Here is a 27,833-nt window from a genome sequence, read left to right as displayed (position 1 = left end):
TAAAGGAGCTCAGTGAACAGGCATGTATTGTTCTGGAGTGAGGAAGCTGGTGAGTGTAGCGTGTGCCTCAGCCAAGCAAGCTGCAGCCTATTTTACTTTTAATTTTGGGAGAAGTGTTCTAGTTGCATCCTGATTCCACTGTTTTGGGAGTCCATTGAAGCTCTAACCCTTGGGGAAATACTGAACCCAGGAAGAGTTAAGTGGTTTTAATGACTTAGTTATCCGTCTCTGTGTATGTTATTTCTAGAAAAAATTGAGGACTTAAACATCTATTGTAATAGTAGCTTAACAGTATCTTAGCTTCACCAACTAGCTTTTTTAATGATTTCCCAAAGTACAAATGCAAACAGAGTCCATACAAAGGCATTTAGAAAGAGTTTCTCCCTTTAATTTGAAGTTAAGTGTTAGCTAATCTGTTAGCTAATCTTAAAATGTCTATTTCTTGCTTTCACTTAACATCAGTGTGTTGAGAAGTCTTACGAATCCTTCTGCAATATATTTGTTTGGAGTGACGTTTGGAAATCTTTCTAAAACATTTCTGGACTATTATAATTGAGGGTAAACGTTCATTTACCCTCTGAGCTTGCTAAGTGGCAAATATTGGTGCTGTTTCAACTAACACTGCTGTTAAAATTATAAGGGGCAATTAATAAGAAATTGAGAGGGATTTTTATTCTTTGAGATGTTAACGTGATTCAAAGCAACTTCTATGTTGCTCACCATCCTTCTATATTTCCTAAAAACAATGCTGATCTTAGAAGGCAAAAAAAGCAACCCTACCTAATCTCTGCCTCTTCCCTTAATTTAAGACTTGGTGATTTTAATACCACAGTGATGGCATTGATTGTCTGGTGTGCACAGGCAGGAATTGGAGCTTTCCCTGGTAGGATGAAGGAATGTTTCTCCTTTGGGATTCATTCATAAACTCTTGGTAGTGTTGCAGTGAAAGTGGTCAGAGCAGTTGTCTCGGGGGCACATCCCTAGACTCGAGGGGGTTGCTGTTTATACAGTTGCCTTTCTCACTCTTGTGGTTTTCAGTGCATAAATACCCACTGCAAGTAACTGCATGAAGACTAGGGTTGAGATTAGTAAGTTTCTTGGTAAGCAGTCAGTGGGAGAGCTCTAATTAAATTGCACATCATGGATCACTGCTGTTCTCTAAGGCTAGCTTTGTTTAACCTGCATTTGAACAGAATACTTTATTAATCATGTGGTGATAGTTACAATAAGAAGAGTGAAAGAAATCTCCATCCCGGGTCATCCGTGGATCGGGTTTTCCTCCGAGGCGTGGGCACCTATAAGCAGAGTTTTGTCTTTACCCTATAAGATTCAAAATTATTCAAAGTAACACTCAGGTATGCCGTTCAGCAGGTTAGTTACGACGTCGGGAGTAGCTTGGGAGAACAAGGAAACACAGACTGCTTCAGGTTGCCTTCCCAAACCAACTCAAAGGTTTATTCATCATATAACAGTTTATATAGAGGAAAAAGGTTCGTGTGTCAGCAGATTCTCACTTCAAACTGGTACAAACCAAATAAGGAAGCGTCTTCCTGCCCTCTGAGCAAAGAAGTATCCTTTGTATAGTTTATCAGTTCAGCTACAATTTATGATTATCCCAGCGAAATACACTCCTAGACATAGAATACAGAGTTCTTTCATTAGTGAATTCTGAAACAAACCACCTGGCCTTTAACAAACCCTTTTCTAAGAGATAAAGAAGGGATGATGGGAGTAAGGAAGTGATCTCTGTGGTATTTTTGACCTTGAGGTACCAGCCTGTGATTCTTACACATTAATTCTTGGGTCACAGAGAAAGAGAAAAAAACTAGTAAATGGGCCTTATTGAGTAACAGTTTTCCTGTATAATATCACTATAAAACAATATCCTGTAAATGCTACCATGGTATCAAAATATCACAACAGTTCTCTCCTTTTATCATAAAATGATAACATAGTATAAAGACAGAATGTAATAACATAATCTAAAGACAAATCATAAACGTAAAACAAATCATAAATGTAACTGGTCCTTCGAGCAAGCTTAATATCAAAAATTCTGAGAGCGTATACATGGTATCACACAACAGACAATAATCATCAAAAACAAAATAATGCCTGCTGCAACGGTTACAAAGGCTACAATTAGTTCCTTCCATTTTCCAAATGTGTCCTGTAGCCACTTGTCTAGCCACTGACCGTGACCTGCATTGGCTCTTAGTTCTATCTGCAATGTTTCAAGTTTATTCATAGCTCGTGTAAATGAACCGTTAGGGGCGGTATTATTGGGAATGAAGGTACAGCATACATCGCGCAAACACCTCCTTTCTCAGCTAACAGCATATCTAAGGCCATCCTATTTTGCATGGTCATTAAAGAGGTAGCAGACATCTGTTCTCCTAGGGCTGTAAGGGCCGTATTGGTCAGATTAATATGTCTTTGCTGATGGTAATAAACATAATTAATCAAAGCTACATTTTTGTTTATCTGTATCCACGATAGTATTGAGGCAAACCCTGCGGATATTTCTCCTTGTGCCTTTAATTCCTTTGGTATCCCGCGTGGAACTCCTATAGCATCTATGTAAATGTCATGTGAGTAAGTGGAGCGTTTTGTACGTCTGCTGGATACAGGCAGATCCGAGGTTTGTTGTATTAGTAGTTCTTGAGCTAAAGTTACTAGACCACAGGTACCGGTCCAATTAACAGGTAAGGCTAATCTGAGAGTATTATTGCACAACCAATAACCGTTAGGGATTGCTCTAGTTAGGTGTGTGTGTGTGTGTGTGTGTGTGTGTGTGTTCGAGAGGGCTCGGAGTCAACTGTAAAGTGTCTTTAAGGAGAGCATTATCTCCGCCGATTTTCTCTAGTCCCTCAGTGAGGGGGAAACCGGATATGGGGTATTTTACTATAACCTGTTCTGGATTACCCTTTGAACAGACATAACAGTTACTGTTTCCTAAATCACGAGCAGCTGTTCTAGCATTTTCATACCAGGAGTTAACTCCTGCTCTAGGGGGCGCATAAAATGGTTTATTAGTGGCGTCTATGTTGCCATTTACTGATTGTGAGGAGCGTATTAAGTAAGTGTCTCGCAAAATGAGGTATTGTCAGCAAAATATGACCTGCAGAAATGTGTACATGGTTGCAGTCTACAATACAAAATAGAAAAGAGAAATCCTAAGGTTAATGCGATAGATATGATAAATAACCTAAATATATAAGAATGTATAAGAAAAACAGTTCTTCAGTTGTCTCCTGGCCTGGTCCCAGGTTCGAGAGACATAGAATAAACGTCGTATGATGACAATGGGCATTTCATTTTCTCCATTATCAGGATGGAATGAATATTTTAATAATCCCTACAATTTTTTATTTTTTTTTTATAAACTAAAGAATCAAATTATAAGCATGCATGCAAATCAAAACACTGATCCAAAGACTTGCCCACTAAGGTGATATTAGTATTTATTTTTGTTAAGTTTGAAAATGTGTGAAACCTATGGAAGTCAAACAGCCTCTAGCTCAGCTGGCAGGGATAGGTGAAGGGAAAGGCTTACATTCAATACAAGTCCACTTGTTCACTTATGACTCTCAAAAGGTTGATTCTGTTCATCTGGACGGGTGTTCTCAGTGAGAGAAATGTTTCTTCACTCATATAAGTGACTCCTTTAGTCTCAGCTGACTGAAGGCTTCCCCAACCTTATAAACAGTACATTTGCACAACTAGCCCACTAAATGAACAATGGGCTGAGAGGTCAACTCCTTGATCATTAACATGCAAACTGTCATGACATTGATCAAATACCATTGATCAGTGGCCATGAGTAGCATGAGAGTTAAAATGGCTGCAACCACAGCATTGTAAGATGTTGACAGATGTACCCTTAGGCACCCTCCTCGATTCAAAGATGGTCTTTCCCTTTTCACATAAGTGACCCAGGGTGATATATAAAACTGTTTTGGGGGGTTTTGTTTTTGCAATTTATTTTATTTTTTTCTAATAGTTTCCAACATAATGGCCACCTCCACTGAAAGACACTTTCCATCCTCAGCCTGTATCACCACGAAATCAAGACAGGATGAGCTTTACTCAAACTCATAAACTTCAGTGATGAATCAGAGTAGTAGTAACTGGTGTTGCTGACTTGCCTTGTTTTCCCAGGAAAATCTTGTTTTTTGGAATGTGTTTTATGGCCACCTACAAGAAACAAACAGGATTTTGGTTAGCACTTCAGAATGATATAGTTTGCATTCTGTTCATGAAAAACATGTAACGATCCTTACCGGTAAATTGTCTGCTTTATGATAGCCAGCAAACACTGATCCAAACCCTCCTTCACCAAGTTGATGCTCCTGGATGTATCTGGCTTCAAATTCAGCTGAACGGACACAATCAAGAACCAATTTGGTTTCATAACGTGTGAGAAAGGACTATGGTAATATGGTACCAGTGTTACCTGAACTCTAACACAAGGGAATATCTAAGATTAAGTATTTAATGAGTGTTAAATTAAGCACACAATGTGGTTTGAGGGATTCAGAATTTCAAGCATACCTCTGCCAGTGTTCACCGAGGATGAAGTTGGATCATTCTCCTTGTAGTCCAAAGGCCCCTCGCCAACTCCCCTGCTTGTCACAGACTCTGACAGCCTTGTCCTTTTGCTGAAGGCCTGTTCAGAACTGGCCTTCCTTTTGGTTGCCTTGCAGAGCCTGCAGTGCCATTTTGTTTGTTGAAATAAAGGCAGACTACAGATGGCCCTGAATTTATAGTGACCTGTAGCCATTGTCTGCATTGCAGACACTGCATATAGCAGCAGTAATGACACCTGGTTATGTCATTTGGAGTTCATCAAATTTAATATTGAATCTAAGTGTGACATTGCCAAACGCTGTTGGACTTTCGTGGTTTTGTTTTTGTTTTTTGTCCCCCTCCCAAATAAGACCAGGAGTGACATGTTTAGTTGAATGTTCTCATATTGCAGTCTGAGTGGGGTCTAAAAAGACATGGCCTTTATAGATTGGGGAACCTAGTCTTATTAGGAGAGATGACATCCTACTTTGGATGGAGCAGCTCTCATTTCTAGAAATCTAGACAGTTTATTCATGCTGAAATGGTGGTGCAAGAGAGGCATGCTGGGCTGTTTCGAAGGTTGTCAACTCTTCGGTTTTAGCAGGACATCCTGTATAATGAGCAAAATTGGTTTGTCCCTTTACCTTAAATGTCCCATACTGACAGTTACCTGCAATGTCACTTTCTGACAACAGATGGCACTCTGATAAATTCTAAATCTGATTTGACCACAGTTGTATCAGGAGTGCTTGTGTCCAGTCATAGCCGTAAGTGATGGTGGTGTGTCAAAGTTGAGACTTTAAACTGTTACAAATGACTTGACCTAAAATCTGACAAATTGGTCAATCGTATCTCTCCAAGAATATCAAGTAATTTGGAACTAGAATCTCTTCTATCAAAGTACCTGCTGCACTCAGTTCCACAATGGCTCTACCCATAAGGGCAGCAGAGAGGGAAATTTGGTAAAATACCAGTTAACGCATCATGCTATGGAAGCTGCACAAAACTGCTCGGACAATGTCAATCAGCAAGACATGTGGAACATAGGTGTAAAAAGCACAGATATGGGTTGTTGTTGGTTTTTTATTTTTGTTGTTTTTCCTTCAGTAGTTTCTCCTTACACAAGCAATGAAGACAAATAGGCCAGTATGAAACCTGTGCAAGGCAAACAGAAAGCAGAGTCTAATTGGGGTGGAGGTATCAATAGAAATCTACTGAAGTTTACACGACTAAGTCGGATGACTTCTTATTTTTGTGTCTTTAGGTTAGGCTATGATTGACACTAGAGCTGCTCCATCAGGAGACCGTCAAATATCAAGAAGTCCTGCTGCTCCTGAAAGGGAAGAAAGGCAGTTTGTACAGATGTCTTTAATCACTACAGCCTTATCAGTTGTATTCAATTCATGCAGTACCTCTTCAGATTGAGATGAGTGATTGTGTCAAACCATCAATTTTGTAGAGATTTTCAAACAGTGCCACCTTCATTTAGAATAAACCTTTATTATCCCATGAATGTTACATAGCTCTTATAGCAAGAGGAATATAGACCTAAGCAACTGAAAGTCATATGCATAAATAAGTGTTCAGATATGTACACACGGGGGGGGGGTGTGAAATATACAGTGTACAAACAAGATGCAATGAGTAGCAGCAATTAAACCGATGATGAGTAACCATGTTAAACTGTTATAGAGTCTAACAGCTGCTGGCAAGAATGACCTGCGGTAGTGCTCCTTCCTTCACTGTGGGTTCACTGCTGAACGAGCTGCTCAGTGCTCATGCAGGGGATGGGAGGTGTTGTCCATGATGGATATTAGCTTAGTTTCCCCAGTCCCCCTCTGCCATTCCAACGACCACAGCATTTAATAATACAAAAAAAGGCAGATGCCACGACAGTGTCATAAAACGTCCCTAGAAGGTCCTGTTCACCTCAAAGGATGTCAGCCGCCGTAGCAGGTGAAGACTACTTAAACCCTTTTTGTAAAGAGCATTTGTATTCATGGAGCAATCTAGTTTGTTATTGAGGTGAGCACCCAGGTATTTGTACTCCCCCACAGTTTCAATGTCCAAACCCCGGATGTTCACTGGTGTAATAGGGGGTGACTTCTTGCTGGAGTCAATCACCAGCTCTTTTGTCTTGCTGGCTTAATGCCAATATGGTTCTGTTCACACCAGCTGAGAACGTCATTAATGACTCCCTGTATTCCAGTTAGTTTCCCTTTGACACCCGGCCCACAATGGCGGTGTCGTCAGAGAACTTCTGGAGATGGCAAGTGTCTGTGTTATAACCGAAGTCCGCAGTGAAGAGAAATGGGGCAAGTACTGTTCCTTGTGGGAGCCCTGTGTAACAGACTACCACCTCAGACACGCAGTCCCACATACTGGGGTCTACTAGTAAGGTAGTTAACAATCCATGTGGACAACAGATGGTCCACTCTCACTCCCTGCAGCTTCCCACTTAGCACTGCGGGCTGGATTGTGTTGAAGGCACTGGAGAAATCAAAAACATGACTCTTACATCAGGTGTCTTCATTAGGTGTGAAGTCAGGGCAACGGGTCTGAAGTGATTCGGTTCCTTTGTGTACCTTGTCTTTGGAACTTGCACCATGCAGGAGGTTTTCCATAGCCTGAGGACCCTCACCAGACTGAGGTTGTGGAGACTTGTGAAGAGCTTTGGATGGGGGAGGGAAGGGCTTCTGAGTCAAACCTGTTAAAGAACTGGTGCAATCTATTAGCCCAAACCTGATCTCCAGACTCTGGGCCTTCTCTGCTCGCTGTACTCCATCTGGTGATTGTATTCAGTCCTCTGCACACTGTAGCAGATCCAGTGCTGCAGGTGAATGGAATGTACCCATTTTACCTGATGGTCACAGAAATGTGGGGAAAGAACATAAGAGACTGTCTAGCTTATATTACACGTCACCTTAACAGAAAGCCAAAAATTAATAACTCTGTTCAATATTATCGTGTGTGTGCGTTACCATTTCAGTTTGAGAGCCACGGGTGCTGATAGAGTTGCTTCAGAGTGGGACGTTGCTCAGGAACTTTATTTAGACAAGTTCTCAAGAAATGACAGCAATCTGAGGAGCAACCAAAGGAAATGTGGTGAGATCTACAGTGATTTAAGAAGGTGAACTACACCAGACCTGTGCTGACAGTTCATCATGCAAGAGTGTGTTTCTTACTTTTTGAGAGCCTGTTGCTGATCTTTAGTTTGTGCCTGATAAACTCTTGGGTCTCAAACTGTTTTCTGTGGAGGCTTTCATAAAGTAGCACTCCCAGCTGCCACACTGTTGTAGGACCAGCACTGTAGCTGAGTGTTAAATTAAGCACACAATGTGGTTTGAGGGATTCAGAATTTCAAGCATACCTCTGCCAGTGTTCACAGAGGATGAAGTTGGATCATTCTCCTTGTAGTCCAAAGGCCCCTCGCCAACTCCCCTGCTTGTCACAGACTCTGACAGCCTTGTCCTTTTGCTGAAGGCCTGTTCAGAACTGGCCTTCCTTTTGGTTGCCTTGCAGAGCTTGGCTGATGTGTTCTGTGGTGCCATTGTGCTGTTTGTTGAAAGAAAGGCAGACTACAGATGACCCTGAATTTATAGTGACCTGTAGCCATTGTCTGCATTGCAGACACTGCTTGTAGCTGCAGTAATGACACCTGGTTATGTCATTTGGAATTCACCAAATTTAATATTGAATCTAAGTGTGACATTGCCAAACGCTGTTGGACTTTCGTGGTTTTGTTTTTGTTTTTTGTCCCCTCCCAAATAAGACCAGGAGTGACATGTTTAGTTGAATGTTCTCATATTGCAGTCTGAGTGGGGTCTAAAAAGACATGGCCTTTATAGATTGGGGAACCTAGTCTTATTAGGAGAGATGACATCCTACTTTGGATGGAGCAGCTCTCATTTCTAGAAATCTGGACAGTTTATTCATGCTGAAATGGTGGTGCAAGAGAGGCATGCTGGGCTGTTTCGAAGGTTGTCAACTCTTCGGTTTTAGCAGGACATCCTGTATAATGAGCAAAATTGGTTTGTCCCTTTACTTTACCTTAAATGTCCCATACTGACAGTTACCTGCAATGTCACTTTCTGACAACAGATGGCACTCTGATAAATTCTAAATCTGATTTGACCACAGTTGTATCAGGAGTGCTTGTGTCCAGTCATAGCCGTAAGTGATGGTGGTGTGTCAAAGTTGAGACTTTAAACTGTTACAAATGACTTGACCTAAAATCTGACAAATTGGTCAATCGTATCTCTCCAAGAATATCAAGTAATTTGGAACTAGAATCTCTTCTATCAAAGTACCTGCTGCACTCAGTTCCACAATGGCTCTACCCATAAGGGCAACAGAGAGGGAAATTGGTAAAATACCAGTTAATGCATCATGCTATGGAAGCTGCACAAAACTGCTCAGACAATGTCAATCAGCAAGACATGTGGAACATAGGTGTAAAAAGCACAGATATGGGTTGTTGTTTTTTTTCCCTTAGTAGTTTCTCCTTACACAAGCAATTAAGACAAATAGGCCAGTATGAAACCTGTGGAAGGCAAACAAAAACTCCATCTTCACATCAGAAAGCAGAGTCTAATTGGGGTGGAGGTATCAATAGAGATCTGCTTAAGTTTACACGACTAAGTCGGATGATTTCTTATTTTTGTCTTTAGGTTAGGCTATGATTTGTCTTGCTGGCTTAATGCAAAGATGGTTCTGTTCACACCAGCTGAGAACATCATTAATGACTCCCTGTATTCCAGTTAGTTTCCCTTTGACACCCGGCCCACAATGGCGGTGTCGTCTGAGAACCTCTGGAGATGGCAAGTGTCTGTGTTATAACCGAAGTCCGCAGTGAAGAGAAAAGGGGCAAGTACTGTTCCTTGTGGGACCCCTGTGTAACAGACTACCACCTCAGACACGCAGTCCCACATACTGGGGTCTACTAGTAAGGTAGTTAACAATCCATGTGGACAACAGATGGTCCACTCTCACTCCCTGCAGCTTCCCCCTTAGCACTGTGGGCTGGATTGTGTTGAAGGCACTGGAGAAATCAAAAACATGAACTGGTGCAATCTATTAGCCCAAACCTTTTCTCCAGACTCTGGGCCTTCTCTGCTCGCTGTACTCCATCTGGTGATTGTATTCAGTCCTCTGCACACTGTAGCAGAACCAGTGCCGCAGGTGAATCGAATGCACCACTCTGTACCCATTTTACCTGATGGTCACAGAAATGTGGGGAAAGAACATAAGAGACTGTCTAGCTTATATTACACGTCACCTTAACAGAAAGCCAAAAATTAATAACTCTGTTCAATATTATCGTGTGTGTGCATTACCATTTCAGTTTGAGAGCCACGGGTGCTGATAGAGTTGCTTCAGAGTGGGACGTTGCTCAGGAACTTTATTTAGACAAGTTCTCAAGAAATGACGGCAATCTGAGGAGCAACCAAAGGAAATGTGGTGAGATCTACAGTGATTTAAGAAGGTGAACTACACCAGACCTGTGCTGACAGTTCATCATGCAAGAGTGTGTTTCTTACTTTTTGAGAGCCTGTTGCTGATCTTTAGTTTGTGCCTGATAAACTCTTGGGTCTCAAACTGTTTTCTGTGGAGGCTTTCATAAAGTAGCACTCCCAGCTGCCACACTGTTGTAGGACCAGCACTGTAGCTGCAATAGCTGTACCACTCAGGAGGAGCGTGAGCAACTGTGCCTGCAAAATACAGGAATGAGACCTCATTAAGAAAAGGATTAAAGCAAATGGGTAAACTGGTAAACAAATAGGTAGGCTGAAGCAGGACAACGTACCATAGAACACTTTGAAAGAGTCTTCCTGCACAAAACAGCTAAGGCCAAAGTCAATCAGCCAAACACGTGGAACATCTGAGCCAGTCTCTATTAGAACATTTTCCACCTTAATATCACGGTGAAAGATGTTCTTGTCCTCAAACGCCAATGCTCCAGCGACCAGCTGTTTCAGTATGATCTGAAAGAGGCAAATAAACATGCTGTGTGAGAATTGGGGGTTTTCTATGCATTGCTAGTTCAAAGTGCCATACTGCCATCCCCACAAGGCAGTCCTATTACTGTAATTACTTGTATAAAGATGGCATTTACATGACCAAAATGAAAACTGCAGGACATGTTGCCAATTCCACACTTTGTTTAGGTGCTCAGGAGGTGAATAAATTTAATTCTCCTCCTCAGCATAGCTGAATTATAGGTAAATCTTGTCTGAGGCCTTCAAATGTAGAAATGGTGAAAGGTTACAGGCAATTTAGTATCAGCAATAGAAATGTTTAATACACACTTATAAAGACCCCCAATCATCTTACCTTGGCCACGCCCTCCTTTACACAACCTCCATTGACTTCAATGAACTGAAGGAGGTCCTGTGCAGGGATTGGTTGCTCAAGCACCAGAATTTGCTCCTCCTGTAGATTGTACCAATCCAGCAAGGACACAGATGTCGAGTTCAGCAGCTGTCCAGTTTTTCCATCCTGGAGTTTCAACATAATGGCCACCTCCACTGAAAGACACTTCCCATCCTCAGCCTGCATCACCACCAAATCAAAAGATTGGAGCATTACAGAAACTCAAACTCATAAATAAACATCAGTTATTTCAGTGATGGATCAGAGTAGTAACTGGTGTTGCTCACTTGCCTTGTTTTCCCAAAAAATCTTGTTTTTTGGAATGTGTTTTATGGCCACCTACAAGAAACAAACAAGCTTTTGGTTAGCGCTTCAGGATGATATAGTTTGCATTCTGTTCATGGAAAAACATGTAACGATCCTTACCGGTAAATTGTCTGCTTTACGATAGCCAGCAAACACTGATCCAAACCCTCCTTCACCAAGTTGATGCTCCTGGATGTATCTGGCTTCAAATTCAGCTGAACAGACACAATCAAGAACCAATTTGGTTTCATAACGTGTGAGAAAGGACTATGGTAATATGGTACCAGTGTTACCTGAACTCTAACACAAGGGAATATCTAAGATTAAGTATTTAATGAGTGTTAAATTAAGCACACAATGTGGTTTGAGGGATTCAGAATTTCAAGCATACCTCTGCCAGTGTTCACCGAGGATGAAGTTGGATCATTCTCCTTGTAGTCCAAAGGCCCCTCGCCAACTCCCCTGCTTGTCACAGACTCTGACAGCCTTGTCCTTTTGCTGAAGGCCTGTTCAGAACTGGCCTTCCTTTTGGTTGCCTTGCAGAGCTTGACTGATGTGTTCTGTGGTGCCATTGTGCTGTTTGTTGAAAGAAAGGCAGACTACAGATGACCCTGAATTTATAGTGACCTGTAGCCATTGTCTGCATTGCTAGCGACTACTCAGCCTACCTGATTAGTCAGGTGGCTCATTAGCATGAGTGATTACAGGGCTCTGTTCACATTTACCGTAATCCTTTTCAGGGAATTGGAGCAGGGTGAGGCTTTTATGCAATGCCTTTTGATCATGATGATTGAATTTAAAAGTTTCAGGTTGGTTTCTTTTAATGTCTTTTTAGGTTGCCTGACTGACTATTGTAATGTCTTCAGGCTCTATGTAGTGATAACTGTTTTTAATTATCTATTGGTAATTTTTAAATTCCAATGGTTGATTTTAGTTTCCACTATGTATTACATCATTTTATTCCAAATAGATTACAATATTAACGAGTGACTTTAAGTAGTTTAAGCCACTGCAAAAGTCTTGGATGAGAGGTGAAACATCTTTGAGCAACTTAAAGTCCAGACGCTTTTCTTTCCAAGCTTCTTAAACAATATATTAAAGATTTTCCATTTATCACAATGTAATCAAGTATTATCTTCATTTTAATGACTTTTTAAAACTCTCTTGAGTGTAAGACTCAGCTTTGAGTTCCATGTTTTTAAACAATCAGTTGGAGGCTTAAAGTACACATGAATAATTGATGTAGATGGCCATTATACAGATGATTAGAACACAAAGGTGTGAATAGGTGAACTTAAACTGCTCAAAGATAATGACATTGTGACTCTAAGTGGTTTAAGCCACTGCAAAAGTAAAAAGATTTCTCCTTGGGCCCACCAATGTAATCAGTATGCTATATTGCAACTGTTAAAGCACAATGAGGGGGGGAAAAAAAGAGAATACAAGATAATGAAAGAAAACACAAAGCAATGAAACTAATGATCATACAATTACCCACCCTTTGTCACAGCTTCAGCAACAGATGTGTGGAGTTACAAGAGAAGGATCCAAGTGCTGGCACTGGCTTTACTGCGAGTTAACTTTTATTTTCAAATGGTGACAATTCAAACAGAAGTGGAAATGGCAAGGACAGAAACTTAGAAAAACCTAAATTGGGAAAGCTAGCTAAACAAACCTGCAGCTAGAACACGATGACTCAAAGAATTATACACAGGTGGACCAGCAACAAGCAGAGGGGGGAAAAGGGCTTAAATACACAGGTGGTAACAAGGGAGTGAGAAACAGAAACAACTAATTACACATAACGAGATCAAGGAAGCAAAGCAGAACATGCTGACAAAGGACAGGGATTATCAAAGTAAGACAGGAAACACACAGGCTGAACTCAAGACATGTAAGCTTAACACTTGGGACTGGAGGAATGAAACAGAGACAAGACTCACAAAACACAACACCTGAGTAGACACTTAGGGAGGTTAAAAAAAAAATAAAAAAAAAATAGATCACTAACAGCAAGGAACTAAACAACCTAACATAAACCACTCAGAGAACCTAAACTAAATATTCTTTTAACCCCAAAACACAGTCCAATAGGGACGGAACAGTAACATAAACACAACAACCAACTGATACAAAACCAAGGAATATCAATCATACACAAACACATGGACACTGGGTCACCCTTTATCTAAAACTTAAACACTCAAGCCAGCAGATGGTGCTGCACTGAACTGAACCGAAAAACCAGTTTATTTGTTCAGGATTTTTAATTTTTATTTATTTATTTTTGAGTAATAAACGCAACTATGGGTTTTCTCAGTGGTTGACATGGTCAAGAAGTGGTTGCCTTCTTGTGGCCATGTCCTGGCCCCCACACAGGTTGTAACACATGACTAATGTGACTATGACTGGAAAAGGAGTTTCAGGGTTTTACACAATGCAGCATTTTCTCATAAAATGGAAAGCACCTCTGTTTATTTATTTACTTCTCTTTTAAACCACTGGTATCTTTCTGTCTAAAAATAGTGTATGTTAGTATGATTGTAGATTATATGTGCATTGTCTTTAAAAGTTTAGATGGAAGCAGATTACAATGGATAAAATTGTCTAGGCTACACATTGGGTGCTTTGTCAGTGATAAATGTTTGGTCCAGGATGCCTAATCTCAATGTTTGTATTTTGTTAATTTATGAACACTGAAATCTCACCACAGTGAAGCATTGTTGATATGAAATTTAGTTTTTCCCAATAAAAATGTAGACCCATCTATAGAGACACACACACACACACGCGCTTTTGTCCTCTTTCTACAGTGGCTTTTGTGAACAACATGTACTCAGTTCCAGCAGAGCCTGAATGAATGACTGTGTCCTCCGTCCAACCCAGAAGCACAAATCATGCTGCTCGTCTGGGAGGAAAACAAAGCTTGAGACCCAAGATGAAGGAAGAGAAGGGTGCTCCATTGAAAAACAAAATAATTTACCAGATTTTTTTGCTTGTGTGTTTTGGTTTCTGCAATTCAGGTATGTTACCTTCTTTTATATGGGTGCTTCAAACTTATTCTCCAGATGAGCAAATACTTGCCTAGTACAAGTCTATATATTAATGTACTAGATTATTAGGATTTGTGCATAAAACAATGTGTAGCAGTACATTTGTCTACATGTACTGCTGAAATTTGCAAATCTTTAGAAAACTGAAATTTGCTTCTTTTTAAATGTCATTTTTCATGTTATTGCATCACCAAGTCATTAAATGAACAGATGCTTCTAGTAGATTTTGCAAATTAACAAACATTTTCAGAATAACTGAATTATAGGGGCAGGTGGAGTTTTTATAATTGCCAGCTGTGACGTGGATGGAAATGGCAACAACAGCTCCAGATACGGTTGCATACTTTGATCTAATTAGATATAGTATTGAGAAATACGGTATGATCACTAGTTTCTGATCATTTTTGCAACATTTTGCCTATTTTAAAGTTTCAATGGTATTACAAAAAGTACGGCTTCAGAGAATATATATTTAAATTTAACTACATGAGGTTCTGGGGGTGTTTTGTGCCCATTCTTCTAATTAATAAGGGCTCACAGACTAGAGCCAGTGTTTTCAGCTGTTTTCAGCTGTGGCTGGGTGTCATCACTGTCCTGCCATTGTTGTGGTTAGCAACAGAGTTACTGAGCTGCTCTGTTTCTGCAGAGCTAGCGTGGTGTCTGGATTGCTCCCATTGCTCTTTTCATGAACTGCCAAGAAGGAAATTTCAACAAACAATCCTCACTTTTGTTGGTTCATGCTGGCCCATCCCAAAGTCTAAAAGCCATCACCATGGTAATATAGATCTGTCATGCAAAGGCTTCCAGTATACAACAGTGACGGGGTGCAGTGCCCGCTTTCCCACAATGATAAAGTATTTGGTCTTCATCTAACCACTGTATCACTTCCCAAAGTTAAAATACTGATAAATTATAATATATTTATATAAATTATTTAATTGTGCACAAATTCTTCATTGGCAGTAGATTAGTTGGGCCCTTATTCTATTCAGATAGGTATAATATTCAAAAACGGATGGGTGTGTAGTTACTTTTAAATCATTGAAGCTTTCCAATTGTAAACAATACATTCATTATCAACTTTGTCAAGCTGGAAGGTGTATTAAGGGTTTTTATGTCTTAAAAAAAAAGTCACTAGGCTTTCAGGACTGTCCAGTTGCAGCACTTCCTCTTTAAATACTGCTGGTTATATGAATATTACATATTTATAGTTTGCAGAATTTACATTTTTCAGCATAGAGTGTAAAAAGTTAAGATAACTCAGTCTGATTCATAGATATAATATAAACTTATATTTTAAGATTATGCATAGCCTCGCTATTCTTGTGTGTTAATTTTCTACTTTCTTTTTCTAGGTTCGTGCATTTGCTTCAGAACATTTCTTATCTCAAGAGTATCATTTTTTTTTTTTTTAGTTAACATTGAATTGACCCTAATTTATTTATATAGCGCCAAATCACAACAGTTGCCTCAAGGCGCTTTATAGTGTGAGGTAGACCCTACAATAATACATACAGAGAAAAACCCAACAATCATATGACCCCTATTAGCAAGCACTTTGACGACAGTGGGAAGGAAAAACTCCCTTTTAACAGGAAGAAACCTCTGGCAGAACCAGGCTCAGGGAGGGGCGGCCATCTGCTACGACCGGTTGGGGTGAGAGAAGGAAGACAGGATAAAAGACATGCTGTGGAAGACAGAGCCAGAGATTAATATCAGCAGAGAGGTCTATTAACACATAGTGAGTGAAAAAGGTGACTGAAGAGGAAAAACTCAATGCATCATGGGAATCCCCCAGCAGCCTACACCTGCAGCATAACTAAGGGAGGATTCAGGGTCACTTGATCCAGCCCTAACTATATGCTTTACCAAAAAGGAACGTTTTAAGCCTAATCTTGAAAGTAGAGATACTGTCTGTCTCCCGAATCCAAACTGGAAGCTACTTCCATAGAAGAGGGGCCTGAAAACTGAAGGCTCTGCCTCTCATTCTACTTTTAAATACTCTAGGAACAACAAGTAAGCCTGCAGTGTGAGAGCGAAGTGCTCTAATGGGGTGATATGGTACTACAAGGTCATTAAGATAAGATGGGGCCTGATTATTTAAGACCTTGTATGTGAGGAGCAGGATTTTGAATTCAATTCTGGATTTAACAGGAAGCCATTGAAGGGAAGCCAATACAGGAGAAATATGCTCTCTCTTTCCAGTCCCTGTCAGTGCTCTTGCTGCAGCATTTTAGATTAACTGAAGGCTTTTCAGGGAGTTTTTAGGAAATCCTGATAATAAAGAATTGCAACAGTCCAGCCTAGAAGTAATGCATGAACTAGTTTTTCAGCGTCACTCTGAGACAGGATGTTTCTAATTTTAGAGATGTTGCTCAAATGGAAGAAAGCAGTCCTACATATTTGTTTAATATGTGCATTGAAGGACATATTATGGTCAAATGAATTATGAAGGTTCCTCACAGTGTTACTGGGGGACAAGGTAATGCCATCCAGAGCAAGAATCTGGTACCATATTTCTAAGATTTTCAACTTAAAGCTTCATTATCTTTATTTTAATCAGTAAAATTCAGGAAACTCACGGCAGCAGAAAAATAACTTCAACTATTTTAAAAAGACATTTTAAGTACAAAAACACTAAAAACAATTTTTTTTCTTTTTATGGTACAAATGTAAAGTAGCCACAAAAAATCTTAAACTTTAAATAGAATTTTAATCTTATACAACCAAATCACAAAACAGTCTTGTAGTATTTTATGTTGTAAGGTCAACCTTACATTGCTGTAGATATGAATTCAGGGTCATATAAATAACTCACTGGGAAAAGTTAGGAGGCAACAGTATCTCAACCACCAAGCTAAAGAAGGGCAGCCAAGGGAAGTAAGCAGACAAAAGAATAGCATAAAGAAAGAAGTCTAAAAATTACATGTTGAAGCAAAAACCTTCACTGAAATATTTGAAAAGCATCAAACATGAGAAAGATTCTCACATCTAGTTTTGACTAGAATATCATACCAGTTATGCAACCTCCAGTCTTTATTTGGGAGGAGCCCATTTACAGGTTGCGCTGCTTGCAGTTGCAACAGAGGAAACTACAGGACCAGTTACAGAGGTGTGGCAACAAGCGCAGTCACATAATCTGTTTTGTGATGTTTTACATGATTAGTTGTTGTTCAACTAACTTAAACTGCTGATAATGCTGCCCAGATAAACCTAATCATTCAAAATTTGTTCTCTTAAGAAGATGACCTAAAACTAACAAACTCTTGCAGTCTTTGAAGTGTTTAGAGAATTTAAAGTATTCACTGTTGAGATTGGCTATGAAATAGTGGAGTGGGATGATTTTAAAGTAGCCTACACAACATTTCTGTATTCAGTTACCAGTTTATTAAGTATACTTAGTAGAAAAAAAATATTATTATAAAAAAAGATTTTTCAAGATGAAAAAGTTTTACCTTTTTTCAGAGTTGCTGATTGAGTTCTGATCATCTGGGTGTAGGCGCCTCTAATTAATGGTGGAGAGTGTTGGTGTAGAGCAATGACTGTTTTCTACAGTTATTGGTGTAGAGCTGCATGATGCTATTTTTCATGCCAGTGTAGTTGTTGTAAAGTGCATTAGGAATATTTGATGGAAAAACATTGTTCCCCAAAATCTGGCTCCCCAAAAAGCCAGTCATCTTAAAACTCTGTAAAAGTTAACTGATACTAGAATTTGTTTAAAATGGAAAAGAAACTTCTCATGGACCTTTCTTCTTTGTTTCTGTGCAGGTGGAGTGTTGGCAGTGAATATGACTATCCCAAATACTCTCATTAGAGGTAAATTAGGAGGGGAGGCCCTTCTGTCAGTCCGCTATGATAGTTTCAGCTTAGACCTGCCAGTTATCAAGTGGCTACTTAAAAGGGAAAAATCTGTCACGGTTGTCCAGTCAATTGGAACGGACATCATTGGGACGCTGAGGCCCGAGTACCGGGATCGTATCCTGGTATTTGGGAATGGGACTCTGCTTCTCCACAACCTCAGATTTGCTGATGATGGAACATATGACGTAGAGATCTCCATCACAGATGATACCTTTCCAGGAGAGGGCAGCATCACACTCACTGTGGATGGTAGGAGGACATGTCCATTTGTACAATTCTGTAATGTTTTCAGGTGTAAAAGCACATTTTATTAACCCTTGTCTGCTGTTGCAGAATGCAATACTATCAGTTTTAATATATATAGAGAGATGTGTTTATTGTCTGAACTATAAGTTTAAACCATGATGATTCAAAACACTTACCTAGACTGTAAAAAAGCCATTAGTGAACTGTTCAGCATGAAAATTTGGAGCTAAACCTGCTGAACTATAATTTAACACTCATATTTATCTTTCTTTCCTCCTGCTATGCTGCCTATGAGTCTTTGTGGCTCTTTGTTCATATTGCACACCATTAGTCTTGCTCTGAGTTCAGGTTTCTGAATCATTGTGTGTTTCAGACGTACTCAAACACTCAGGCGCTTCTGCAAACATTTTATCCCACAATGCAAAAGATTTTATTAAACTGTACTGCACTGTTCACGCTTTGTAATCAGCTTTCTTTCCAGACAGTTTTAAAGTCCTTACACATTCACATGTTTTTCTCTTTGCCTGATTGGGCTACTGTTCAAGTTGTAGGTGGCTGAAAGAATGCTGGGAATCTCATGAAGTCACTCCATGAATTATTTGGCTGTACTGATATGTCGGCTGTTAGCAGACAGGCACACAGATGTAAATCATCTAATTTTTATTAGCATAAATTTATGGAACAATAATTAACTTTAACTTTATTTTTCCTTTACTTTTTAGGCTCTGAGACATTTTGTTGAGACTTTTTCATCGATATTATTTGAGATGAGCATGCAAATGCTCATGCCAGCTCAAACTTTTTCCACAATAGTTTGAGCTGGCATGAGCAGCAAGTGCTGTTTTGCTTGTTGAATTTAAATGGAATGCAAACCACTGGCATAAACAAAATAAATAAATAGTTCCAGAGGCGAGGTCACTGAGGCAGTTAAACAACTTCTTGGTGGCAGAGCCCCTGGTGTTGATGAGGTCCGCCCCGAGTTACTGAAGGCTCTGGACGTTGTAGGGCTGTCCTGGTTGACACGCCTCTACAATGTTGCATGGAGATCAGGGGCAGTACCCCTGGACTGGCAGACCGGGGTGGTGGTCCCCATCTTTAAGAAGGGGGACCGGAGGGTGTGTTTCAACTACAGGGGGATCACGCTCCTCAGCCTCCCTGGGAAAGTCTATGCCAGGGTGCTGGAAAGGAGAGTTCGTCTGCTAGTCGAACCTCGGATACAGGAGGAACAATGCGGTTTTCGTCCTGGTCGCGGAACACGGACCAGCGCTTTATCCTCTCAAGGATACTTGAGGGTGCATGGGAGTTTGCCCAACCAGTCTACATGTGTTTTGTGGACTTGGAGAAGGCATTCGACCGTATTCCTCGGGGTGTCCTGTGGGAGGTGCTGCGGGAGTATGGGGTGTCTGGCCCATTGCTATGGGCCATTCGATCCCTATACAACTGTTGCAAGAGCTAGGTTCGCATTGCCGGCAATAAGTCGGACTCGTTCCCGGTGGGTGATGGGCTCCGCCAGGGCTGCCCTTTGTCACAGATTCTGTTCATAATTTCTATGGACAGGATTTCTAGGCGCAGCCAAGTGGCGGAGGGCTTTCACTTTGGTGGCCTCAGAATCTCATCTCTGCTTTTCGCAGATGATGTGGTTCTGTTGGCTTCATCGGGTGAGGGCCTCCAGCTCGCACTGGAATGGTTTGCAGCCGAGTGTGAAGCAGCGGGAATGAGGATTAGCACCTCCAAATCTGAGGCCATGGTTCTCAGCCGGAAAAGGGTGGAGTGCCCACCCTTTTCGGGGATGAGTTCCTGCCCCAAGTGGAGGAGTTCAAGTATCTCGGGGTTTTGTTCGCGAGTGATGGGAGAAGGGAGCCGGAGATCGACAGCCGGATTGGTGCGGCGGCTGCAGTGATGCGGATGCTGCACCGGTCCGTCGTGGTGAAGAGGGAGCTGAGTGTAAAAGCGAAGCTCTCAATTTACCGGTAGATCTACGTCCCTACCCTCACCTATGGCCACGAGCTGTGGGTAGTGACCGAAAGAACAAGATCGCGAATACAAGCGGCGGAAATGAGCTTCCTCCGAACGGTGGCTGGCCTCTCCCTTAGAGATAGGGTGAGAAGTTTGGCCATCCGGGAGGGGCTCAGAGTAGAGCAGCTGCTGCTCCACATCGAAAGGAGCCAGCTGAGGTGGTTCGGGCTGACAAGGATGCCTCCTGGGCACCTCCTGGGGTTGGTGTTCCGGGCATGTCCCACCGGGAGGAGGCCCCGGGGAAGACCCAGGACACGCTGGAGAGATTATATCTCTTGGTGTTCCCCCGGATAAGCTGGAGGAGGTGGCTGGGGAGAGGGAGGTCTGGGCTTCTCTGCTTAGGCTGCTGCCCCTGCGACCCGGCCCCGGATAAAGCGAATGAAGATGGATGGATGGGATGGATAGTTCTAGTCAGGTTTTGGAAAACACTTATATAAACTGATAAAAGACTTAATTTATCTCACAGTAAAAGGTGAAGATAACAGGAATGGAGAGGTCAACCAAACTAAATGAATGCACACCAAACCTTTTATCTGTGTATATAAAACAAATATATAATAGTGAGTATAGGTGTGGCCAGCAGAGACATTCACATCAGCTCAGGTTGAACAGTTTGCAGACAACGTTGAAGAGGCAAGGCTGAGGTGGTTTGAACATGTGCAAAATGAGGGATAGTGGATATATTACACAAAGGATATTAAAGTTACCAGGCAGGAGGCAACTTTAGACCACAAAGAAGATTTGTGCCTTTAGTGGATAGCAAGGGATAGTGTGAAGCTGTGGCGACCCCTAAAGGGACCATGCAAAAGGAGAAGATTAATATATTGTCTGATGTTATGATAGAAGTTATTCCCTGAGAAATTATAAGTAATAGACTGACTTCTTGAAACCAAGCACACCATTGTTTTTCTTGTGACATTACCAATAAGTTTGATGTGTCACATGGCCCTCTTCCTATTGAAAAAAACAAAAGTTGTATCCAAGATGGCCGACTTCTAAATGGCCCCCCTGGTCACCACCCATCTTGAGGAGTTTGCCCCCTCTCATATACTAATGTGCCACAAACAGGACTTTAATATCACCAACCATTCCCATTTTATTACGGTGTATCCATATAAATGGCCCACCCTGTAGAAAAAAAACTAATATTCTTGGCATAATTTATTTCAAAAGTTCCTTCAGTGTTTCTTGCATGTGTAAAGACTACAAGAAAGAAACGACTTCAAAAAAGGACAGAAGCATGTTTATTGTTTTTATCTGCTAACATATCCAGAACTATTGTATCTACTGTCTCTTGTATCCAGAATCTATATCCAGGCCTTATATCAACATGGAGTCTTCATCATTACTGGAGCTTAGCGAAAATGTTGTCCTCAACTGCTCTCATGACAATGGAACCAGGACTACATACAGGTGGTTCAAAGGTGGAAAACTCCTGACCAATGAGACAAGGTTCGTGTTTTCTCCTGATCAGAAGCTTTTGACCATCAAGCGGGTGTTGATGGCAGATGATGATGTCTACAGCTGCACAGTGGAGAATCCGGTGGGAAATATGACAAGTCTGCCAATTAGACTGACTGTATACAGTAAGTAACACTGCCTTAGTTAGTTATTGCAATGTCAACAAGGGTTAAAAACATCATGGTAGACACAGAGACATGGGCAGCAGATTTCAGTTGAATTCAGTTTTATTTTTATAGCCTCAGTTCAAAACAAGTTTCATCTCAAGGCCTGTAAATAATTGCACAATTTAATAAAGGTGGTGATTTTGACTACTAAGTATTGCAGTGCACTGCCTAAAATATTAAATTCAGTAGTATAATTTCAGGTGTTTAGTTTTTGTTCCGTTAACAGTTTAATAGCTCATTTGAAAGACTGGTTCAGGCTGTCCTGAGGGTGACATAACTTATATAACTATGCAGCTGTAAGAACACAGCAGGTCTACATAAAGTAAAGAAAATAGTTCCTTCAGTTGATCAGAGAGGATGCTTTTCTACATTACTAAATTTTCCCTAAATCTTTTGACAGATTTCTCTCAGAAATTACAAATGTCTGCCTTCTGGTAGGGATGGAGGAAAAGTCTGAGGTTTTTGAAAGCCAAAGAAAGGTGTCTTTGAAAGACCTGCATAATGCATTGCGTATCTGCCATTCACAGCAGACACATGAGGCATGGAGCAGGTCGTCAAAGACACAGCTCAGTAAGTAAGTAACATCTCATGACTCAGATCTCTGGAGGAGCGGGAAAGTAATATAAAAAAACACTACATGAACCACAGTTGGCCACAGTTGACTGTTGTTAAAAGATCAAGTTTAAGCAGGGTTGACAACATATACATTGCTCATCAATGATAATGTGATAGTGATGTGAAAGGCTGGTACAAACAGTACAAAAATAGTGAAAAGCAGACCCAGAAGGTATATGTGTGTCACATGGGCATAAAGAGAAGGAATACTGTGTGTTATACCATTCGCTCTAGTTGCACATTTTGTTTTGTCAGTGCCTGTGTTGTTCATTAATTGTAATCTTGTACATTCTAAACAGAAAGAAGTTCCCTTTATATCATCCTTTCTACTGGAGGCATCTTTCTTTTGATCACCTTGGTGACTATATGTGCCTGCTGGACACCTTCTAAAAAGTAAGACTGGCTATTAAATAATTGAATTCAATGCCAAGTATCACAAAACTGATCAAATATTTTGTCTACACAGACCAAGACAGCCCCCTAGAAAGCACCTCTCCAGGTTTTATAACCGCTCTCACCAAACACCAATCAATCACACAGGTAAAGTATAGCTGTGACGACAGTTATGAAATGTGAAAACGAAGTGTGAATTTGTATTCAAATAATAATAAATTTGAATACTAATTTATTTATTTATTTATTTTACTTCATCACAGATTGTGTGCTTCCAAAAATGCCACAGCACAATGGGATAAATGCAGTAACTTCACTTTATATCCTCCAGCAAAAGGTAACACTTTTCATTAACGGTCTTATTTTGTTACATTCTGTGAGTCGTGAATAACACCACAACAAATCTGAAGCAATCTGAAACTATCATCTAACAAATTTTGTCTTCTATTGCATAATCTTTAGGCATAAAACCCACAAGTCACTACAAGGAATACATGCAACATTATGTTCTGGCAAAAAAAGTACTAAGGAATGTTTATAAAACTCAAGGCTAGCCAGTTTAATAGCTGCATGGACAGACAGACCAGCTATAAGGTGCTCATTATAAACTGTCTCATTAGCTGCATATACTTCAAAACCAAGCTATCAAAGTCTTTTTGGTCATTTAATAGCACCTTATCAGTCTCACAGGCTAAGCTCAGTAAACCGAAACCAGTGAGTTTCGCTATTAGGTAATCTGAGAGCCATCTACACAAATAGCCACAATGAAATTTAATAAAAGTAAAATATTACTTTTGGAGAGTGAAGTTGGGCTCATGTCACTGTGTTTTGCAGGATCCTTCCACAGATGACTCCTCCAGCAACAGTATTGGATCTCCATCTGAACTTGACAACCCACCATGCTACACCACTTCCCCCACATATACTGATCCTATTACTCTTACTGCTGGTTCCCCTGCTCACATCTCCCGTAAGCATACCTGATGGGTCATCGGTTTAAACAGTCCACAGTACAACAAACAGAAGGTTACATGCTCTATATTCTACTGCTCCGAAATGCAAAGTACTCTAGACATTGTGGAGAGTGTCGTAAAATGAAGAAAATGCTGTGAATTAAACACTGTAACTTAAATAACAGTTGTTTTAAAGTTTAGTAGCACAGCCTGGAATGAAATATGAGGACAGTTTGACATTAGAGTCAAAATGTTTCAGTTTTTATGATTTAAATTTTTTATTTGGTTTGTTACTCAACACCATTGCAGTTTGTTACATGTCAATTCCAGACATATAACTGACTTGTTATCTCTCTGTTATGTCAAATTTTTTGTATACATAAAAATACAGATTACTTTGTGAAATAATGTAAATTAGTATTTTAGTTCTACTAGATTGCTTAATTTATGTGTATACAGTGACAAAACCATGTTGGGGTAGGATAGGGGGCCATGGTATTTGAATTTTATACATACTTTAATAAAAATGTAGAATTATCAGAAATTTGTCTTTGTGGTATTTTGGAAAGACTGACCTGTGCCAGTTGACTTGAACAAGTAGCGTCCTTGTTTGCTTGTCATTTATCATGGATAGATTAGTAGATTTAATTTTTAACAACATTTGCCTCAAGCTGCTTTATATTGCAAGGTAAACCCTCTACAATAATACAGAGAAAACAGGGAAGATCCCATCAGATGACAGTGACACAACTGTCATTGATGTCCACTACCACTGATCAAAAAGAAGTTTTCATCATAACCATGTTCCCATTTTAGGACATGGGTGTCTAATTTTTACTTACCAGTCTATACTAATCGGTCTTGAAGGACGTAGGCCTTGTTACAGAGGTAAATTTCAAATGTTCAGCATGAGCAGGAGGAGGAAAAATGTGGTACTTTTAACAGTTTTGCTTTCTTTATACATAAAGAAATGGTGTAATTTATGCCATGTTCCTTCATGCCTAAGGCACTGAACATTATCCATATCAACATGAGTATCCTTCTATTTTTCAACTCTTGGGCTGCATTCAGACCCAGGGGAGTAAAGCTAACAATTTTGACTTCTCCATTGTACAGAAATTGATAATAGAGCATAGTACTGTGTTTTTTGTTTTTGTTTTTTTTATGTTACTTACCTTAATACTGGGAGTACAAGGGAGCAAATTTGAAAAATTGATACTAGAGCATAGGACTGTGCTTTTTTGAATGTCACTTACCTTACTGTTGGTAGATCCAACGCTGTTGGACCATGGGATTGCACCCAACTTTTTCTCTGAAAATTGTCCTAACCTGTCTGGAACATGTCTTATGTTCGCTGTGTGTTACACTGCATGGGCACCTATAGCTACTGACTTAGAACCCTTCACCTTATCAAGTCAAAGGGAGTACAGGAAGCTGTTTTGATATTTCCCATACACCTACAGTGTCCCTCAAATGTATACTTGATTGTAGGACGGTGGGAGTTTAATGTCAGCGACCTTTAATGTAGATCAGTCTCTTTTGACCAAAGGACTTGGCCCTACTTTCTGACTGAAAACTAGAGTAAAGTGGGAGGAAACATGTCTTCTTCCAACACACAGAGAAGTCTTTGCTTTTCCAACTGATCACTCAAAGGAGTACAGCTATACTATGAAATGGTATTACACGCCATTGCAATCAATTTTTTCGTTTTTAGCTGCGTTCAATCAGAACAGACAGAAGGTATTGTAAAATCTCCTCCGAGCCGGAGTTGAACCAGCGACCTAAGGATTCCTGTTCCCATACACCTACAGTCCTCCGCTCTACCAACTGAGCTATCGAAGGGATCACATGTGCAGTGTCTGGTTTGTTGGACCATCGGATACATGGGACCTAACAGAGTCTGTGTTTTGCAAGAATTCCATGTTGCAAGGACTTGAACATAACAAAACTGTATCTGTCTGACTCTACATGTTCCTTCATGCCTGAGGCACTGAACATATTTCACATCAACATGAGTATCCTTCCTTTTTCCAACTCTTGGGCTGCGTTCAGACGCAGGGGAGTACAGGGAGCAATTTTGAGAAATTGATACTAGAGCATAGGACTGTGTTTTTTTTGAATGTCACTTACCTTACTGTTGGTAGATCCAACGCTGTTGGACCATGGGATTGCACCCAACTTTTCCTCTGAAAATTGTCCTAACCTGTCTGGAACATGTCTTATGTTCGCTGTGTGTTACACTGCATGGGCACCTATAGCTACTGACTTAGAACCCTTCACCTTATCAAGTCAAAGGGAGTACAGGAAGCTGTTTTGATATTTCCCATACACCTACAGTGTCCCTCAAATGTATACTTGATTGTAGGACGGTGGGAGTTTAATGTCAGCGACCTTTAATGTAGATCAGTCTTTTTTGACCTAAGGACTTGGCCCTACTTTCTGACTGAAAACTAGAGTAAAGTGGGAGGAAACATGTCTTCTTCCAACACACAGAGAAGTCTTTGCTTTTCCAACTGATCACTCAAAGGAGTACAGCTATACTATGAAATGGTATTACACGCCATTGCAATCAATTTTTTCGTTTTTAGCTGCGTTCAATCAGAACAGACAGAAGGTATTGTAAAATCTCCTCCGAGCCGGAGTTGAACCAGCGACCTAAGGATTCCTGTTCCCATACACCTACAGTCCTCCGCTCTACCAACTGAGCTATCGAAGGGATCACATGTGCAGTGTCTGGTTTGTTGGACCATCGGATACATGGGACCTAACAGAGTCTGTGTTTTGCAAGAATTCCATGTTGCAAGGACTTGAACATAACAAAACTGTATCTGTCTGACTCTACATGTTCCTTCATGCCTGAGGCACTGAACATATTTCACATCAACATGAGTATCCTTCCTTTTTCCAACTCTTGGGCTGCGTTCAGACGCAGGGGAGTACAGGGAGCAATTTTGAGAAATTGATACTAGAGCATAGGACTGTGTTTTTTTGAATGTCACTTACCTTACTGTTGGTAGATCCAACGCTGTTGGACCATGGGATTGCACCCAACTTTTTCTCTGAAAATTGTCCTAACCTGTCTGGAACATGTCTTATGTTCGCTGTGTGTTACACTGCATGGGCACCTATAGCTACTGACTTAGAACCCTTCACCTTATCAAGTCAAAGGGAGTACAGGAAGCTGTTTTGATATTTCCCATACACCTACAGTGTCCCTCAAATGTATACTTGATTGTAGGACGGTGGGAGTTTAATGTCAGCGACCTTTAATGTAGATCAGTCTTTTTTGACCTAAGGACTTGGCCCTACTTTCTGACTGAAAACTAGAGTAAAGTGGGAGGAAACATGTCTTCTTCCAACACACAGAGAAGTCTTTGCTTTTCCAACTGATCACTCAAAGGAGTACAGCTATACTATGAAATGGTATTACACGCCATTGCAATCAATTTTTTCGTTTTTAGCTGCGTTCAATCAGAACAGACAGAAGGTATTGTAAAATCTCCTCCGAGCCGGAGTTGAACCAGCGACCTAAGGATTCCTGTTCCCATACACCTACAGTCCTCCGCTCTACCAACTGAGCTATCGAAGGGATCACATGTGCAGTGTCTGGTTTGTTGGACCATCGGATACATGGGACCTAACAGAGTCTGTGTTTTGCAAGAATTCCATGTTGCAAGGACTTGAACATAACAAAACTGTATCTGTCTGACTCTACATGTTCCTTCATGCCTGAGGCACTGAACATATTTCACATCAACATGAGTATCCTTCCTTTTTCCAACTCTTGGGCTGCGTTCAGACGCAGGGGAGTACAGGGAGCA

General features: G+C 40.6%; 1 protein-coding gene, 3 non-coding genes and 1 pseudogene across 6 annotated transcripts; 1 reads left to right on the top strand and 4 right to left on the bottom strand.

Annotated features, from left to right (window-relative positions):
* Positions 1–21: 21 nt before the first annotated feature.
* LOC113030373 (hepatocyte cell adhesion molecule-like) lies at positions 22–24,552 on the top strand. 3 transcript variants are annotated; one of them, XM_026181783.1, is made up of 9 exons: positions 22–195; positions 14,061–14,270; positions 18,069–18,410; positions 21,728–21,875; positions 21,948–22,009; positions 22,966–23,059; positions 23,133–23,206; positions 23,323–23,396; positions 23,894–24,552. In XM_026181783.1, the coding sequence occupies exons 2-9, from the start codon at positions 14,108–14,110 to the stop codon at positions 24,041–24,043; spliced, it is 1,107 nt and encodes a 368-aa protein (XP_026037568.1). In that variant the 5' UTR covers positions 22–195; positions 14,061–14,107; the 3' UTR covers positions 24,044–24,552. The 3 variants fall into 3 exon arrangements, with proteins under 3 accessions (XP_026037568.1, XP_026037567.1, XP_026037569.1); XM_026181782.1 differs by having other exon boundaries at positions 21,728–22,009; XM_026181784.1 differs by lacking the exon at positions 14,061–14,270 and having other exon boundaries at positions 21,728–22,009.
* LOC113030378 (serine/threonine-protein kinase pim-1-like) lies at positions 7,315–14,054 on the bottom strand (annotated as a pseudogene).
* A 1,213-nt stretch (positions 24,553–25,765) lies between the features above and the next one.
* trnay-gua (transfer RNA tyrosine (anticodon GUA)) lies at positions 25,766–25,854 on the bottom strand. Its single transcript is given in 2 exon segments — positions 25,766–25,801; positions 25,818–25,854. It is a non-coding gene; the product is annotated as a tRNA-Tyr (tRNA).
* A 785-nt stretch (positions 25,855–26,639) lies between these two features.
* Positions 26,640–26,728, bottom strand: trnay-gua (transfer RNA tyrosine (anticodon GUA)). The gene is given in 2 exon segments: positions 26,640–26,675; positions 26,692–26,728. It is a non-coding gene; the product is annotated as a tRNA-Tyr (tRNA).
* A 784-nt stretch (positions 26,729–27,512) lies between these two features.
* Positions 27,513–27,601, bottom strand: trnay-gua (transfer RNA tyrosine (anticodon GUA)). The gene is given in 2 exon segments: positions 27,513–27,548; positions 27,565–27,601. It is a non-coding gene; the product is annotated as a tRNA-Tyr (tRNA).
* Positions 27,602–27,833: the final 232 nt, after the last annotated feature.

Source organism: Astatotilapia calliptera, chromosome 10 (assembly GCF_900246225.1).
Source record: "Astatotilapia calliptera chromosome 10, fAstCal1.2, whole genome shotgun sequence".
NCBI classification, from domain to species: Eukaryota; Metazoa; Chordata; class Actinopteri; order Cichliformes; family Cichlidae; genus Astatotilapia; species Astatotilapia calliptera.
The sequence above is the reverse complement of the archived record's forward strand: the minus strand, read 5'-3'. Positions and strand labels throughout refer to the sequence as shown.

What these genes read in the sequence shown, in the direction of transcription:
- LOC113030373 (XM_026181782.1), top strand. Translation starts at nt 14,108, where the DNA reads ATGACTGTGTCCTCCGTCCAACCCAGAAGCACAAATCATGCTGCTCGT. An exon ending in TTTTGGTTTCTGCAATTCAG is followed by an intron (nt 14,271 to 18,068) that starts GTATGTTACCTT and finishes GTTTCTGTGCAG; the next exon opens with GTGGAGTGTTGGCAGTGAAT. An exon ending in TGCTGGACACCTTCTAAAAA is followed by an intron (nt 23,060 to 23,132) that starts GTAAGACTGGCT and finishes TTGTCTACACAG; the next exon opens with ACCAAGACAGCCCCCTAGAA.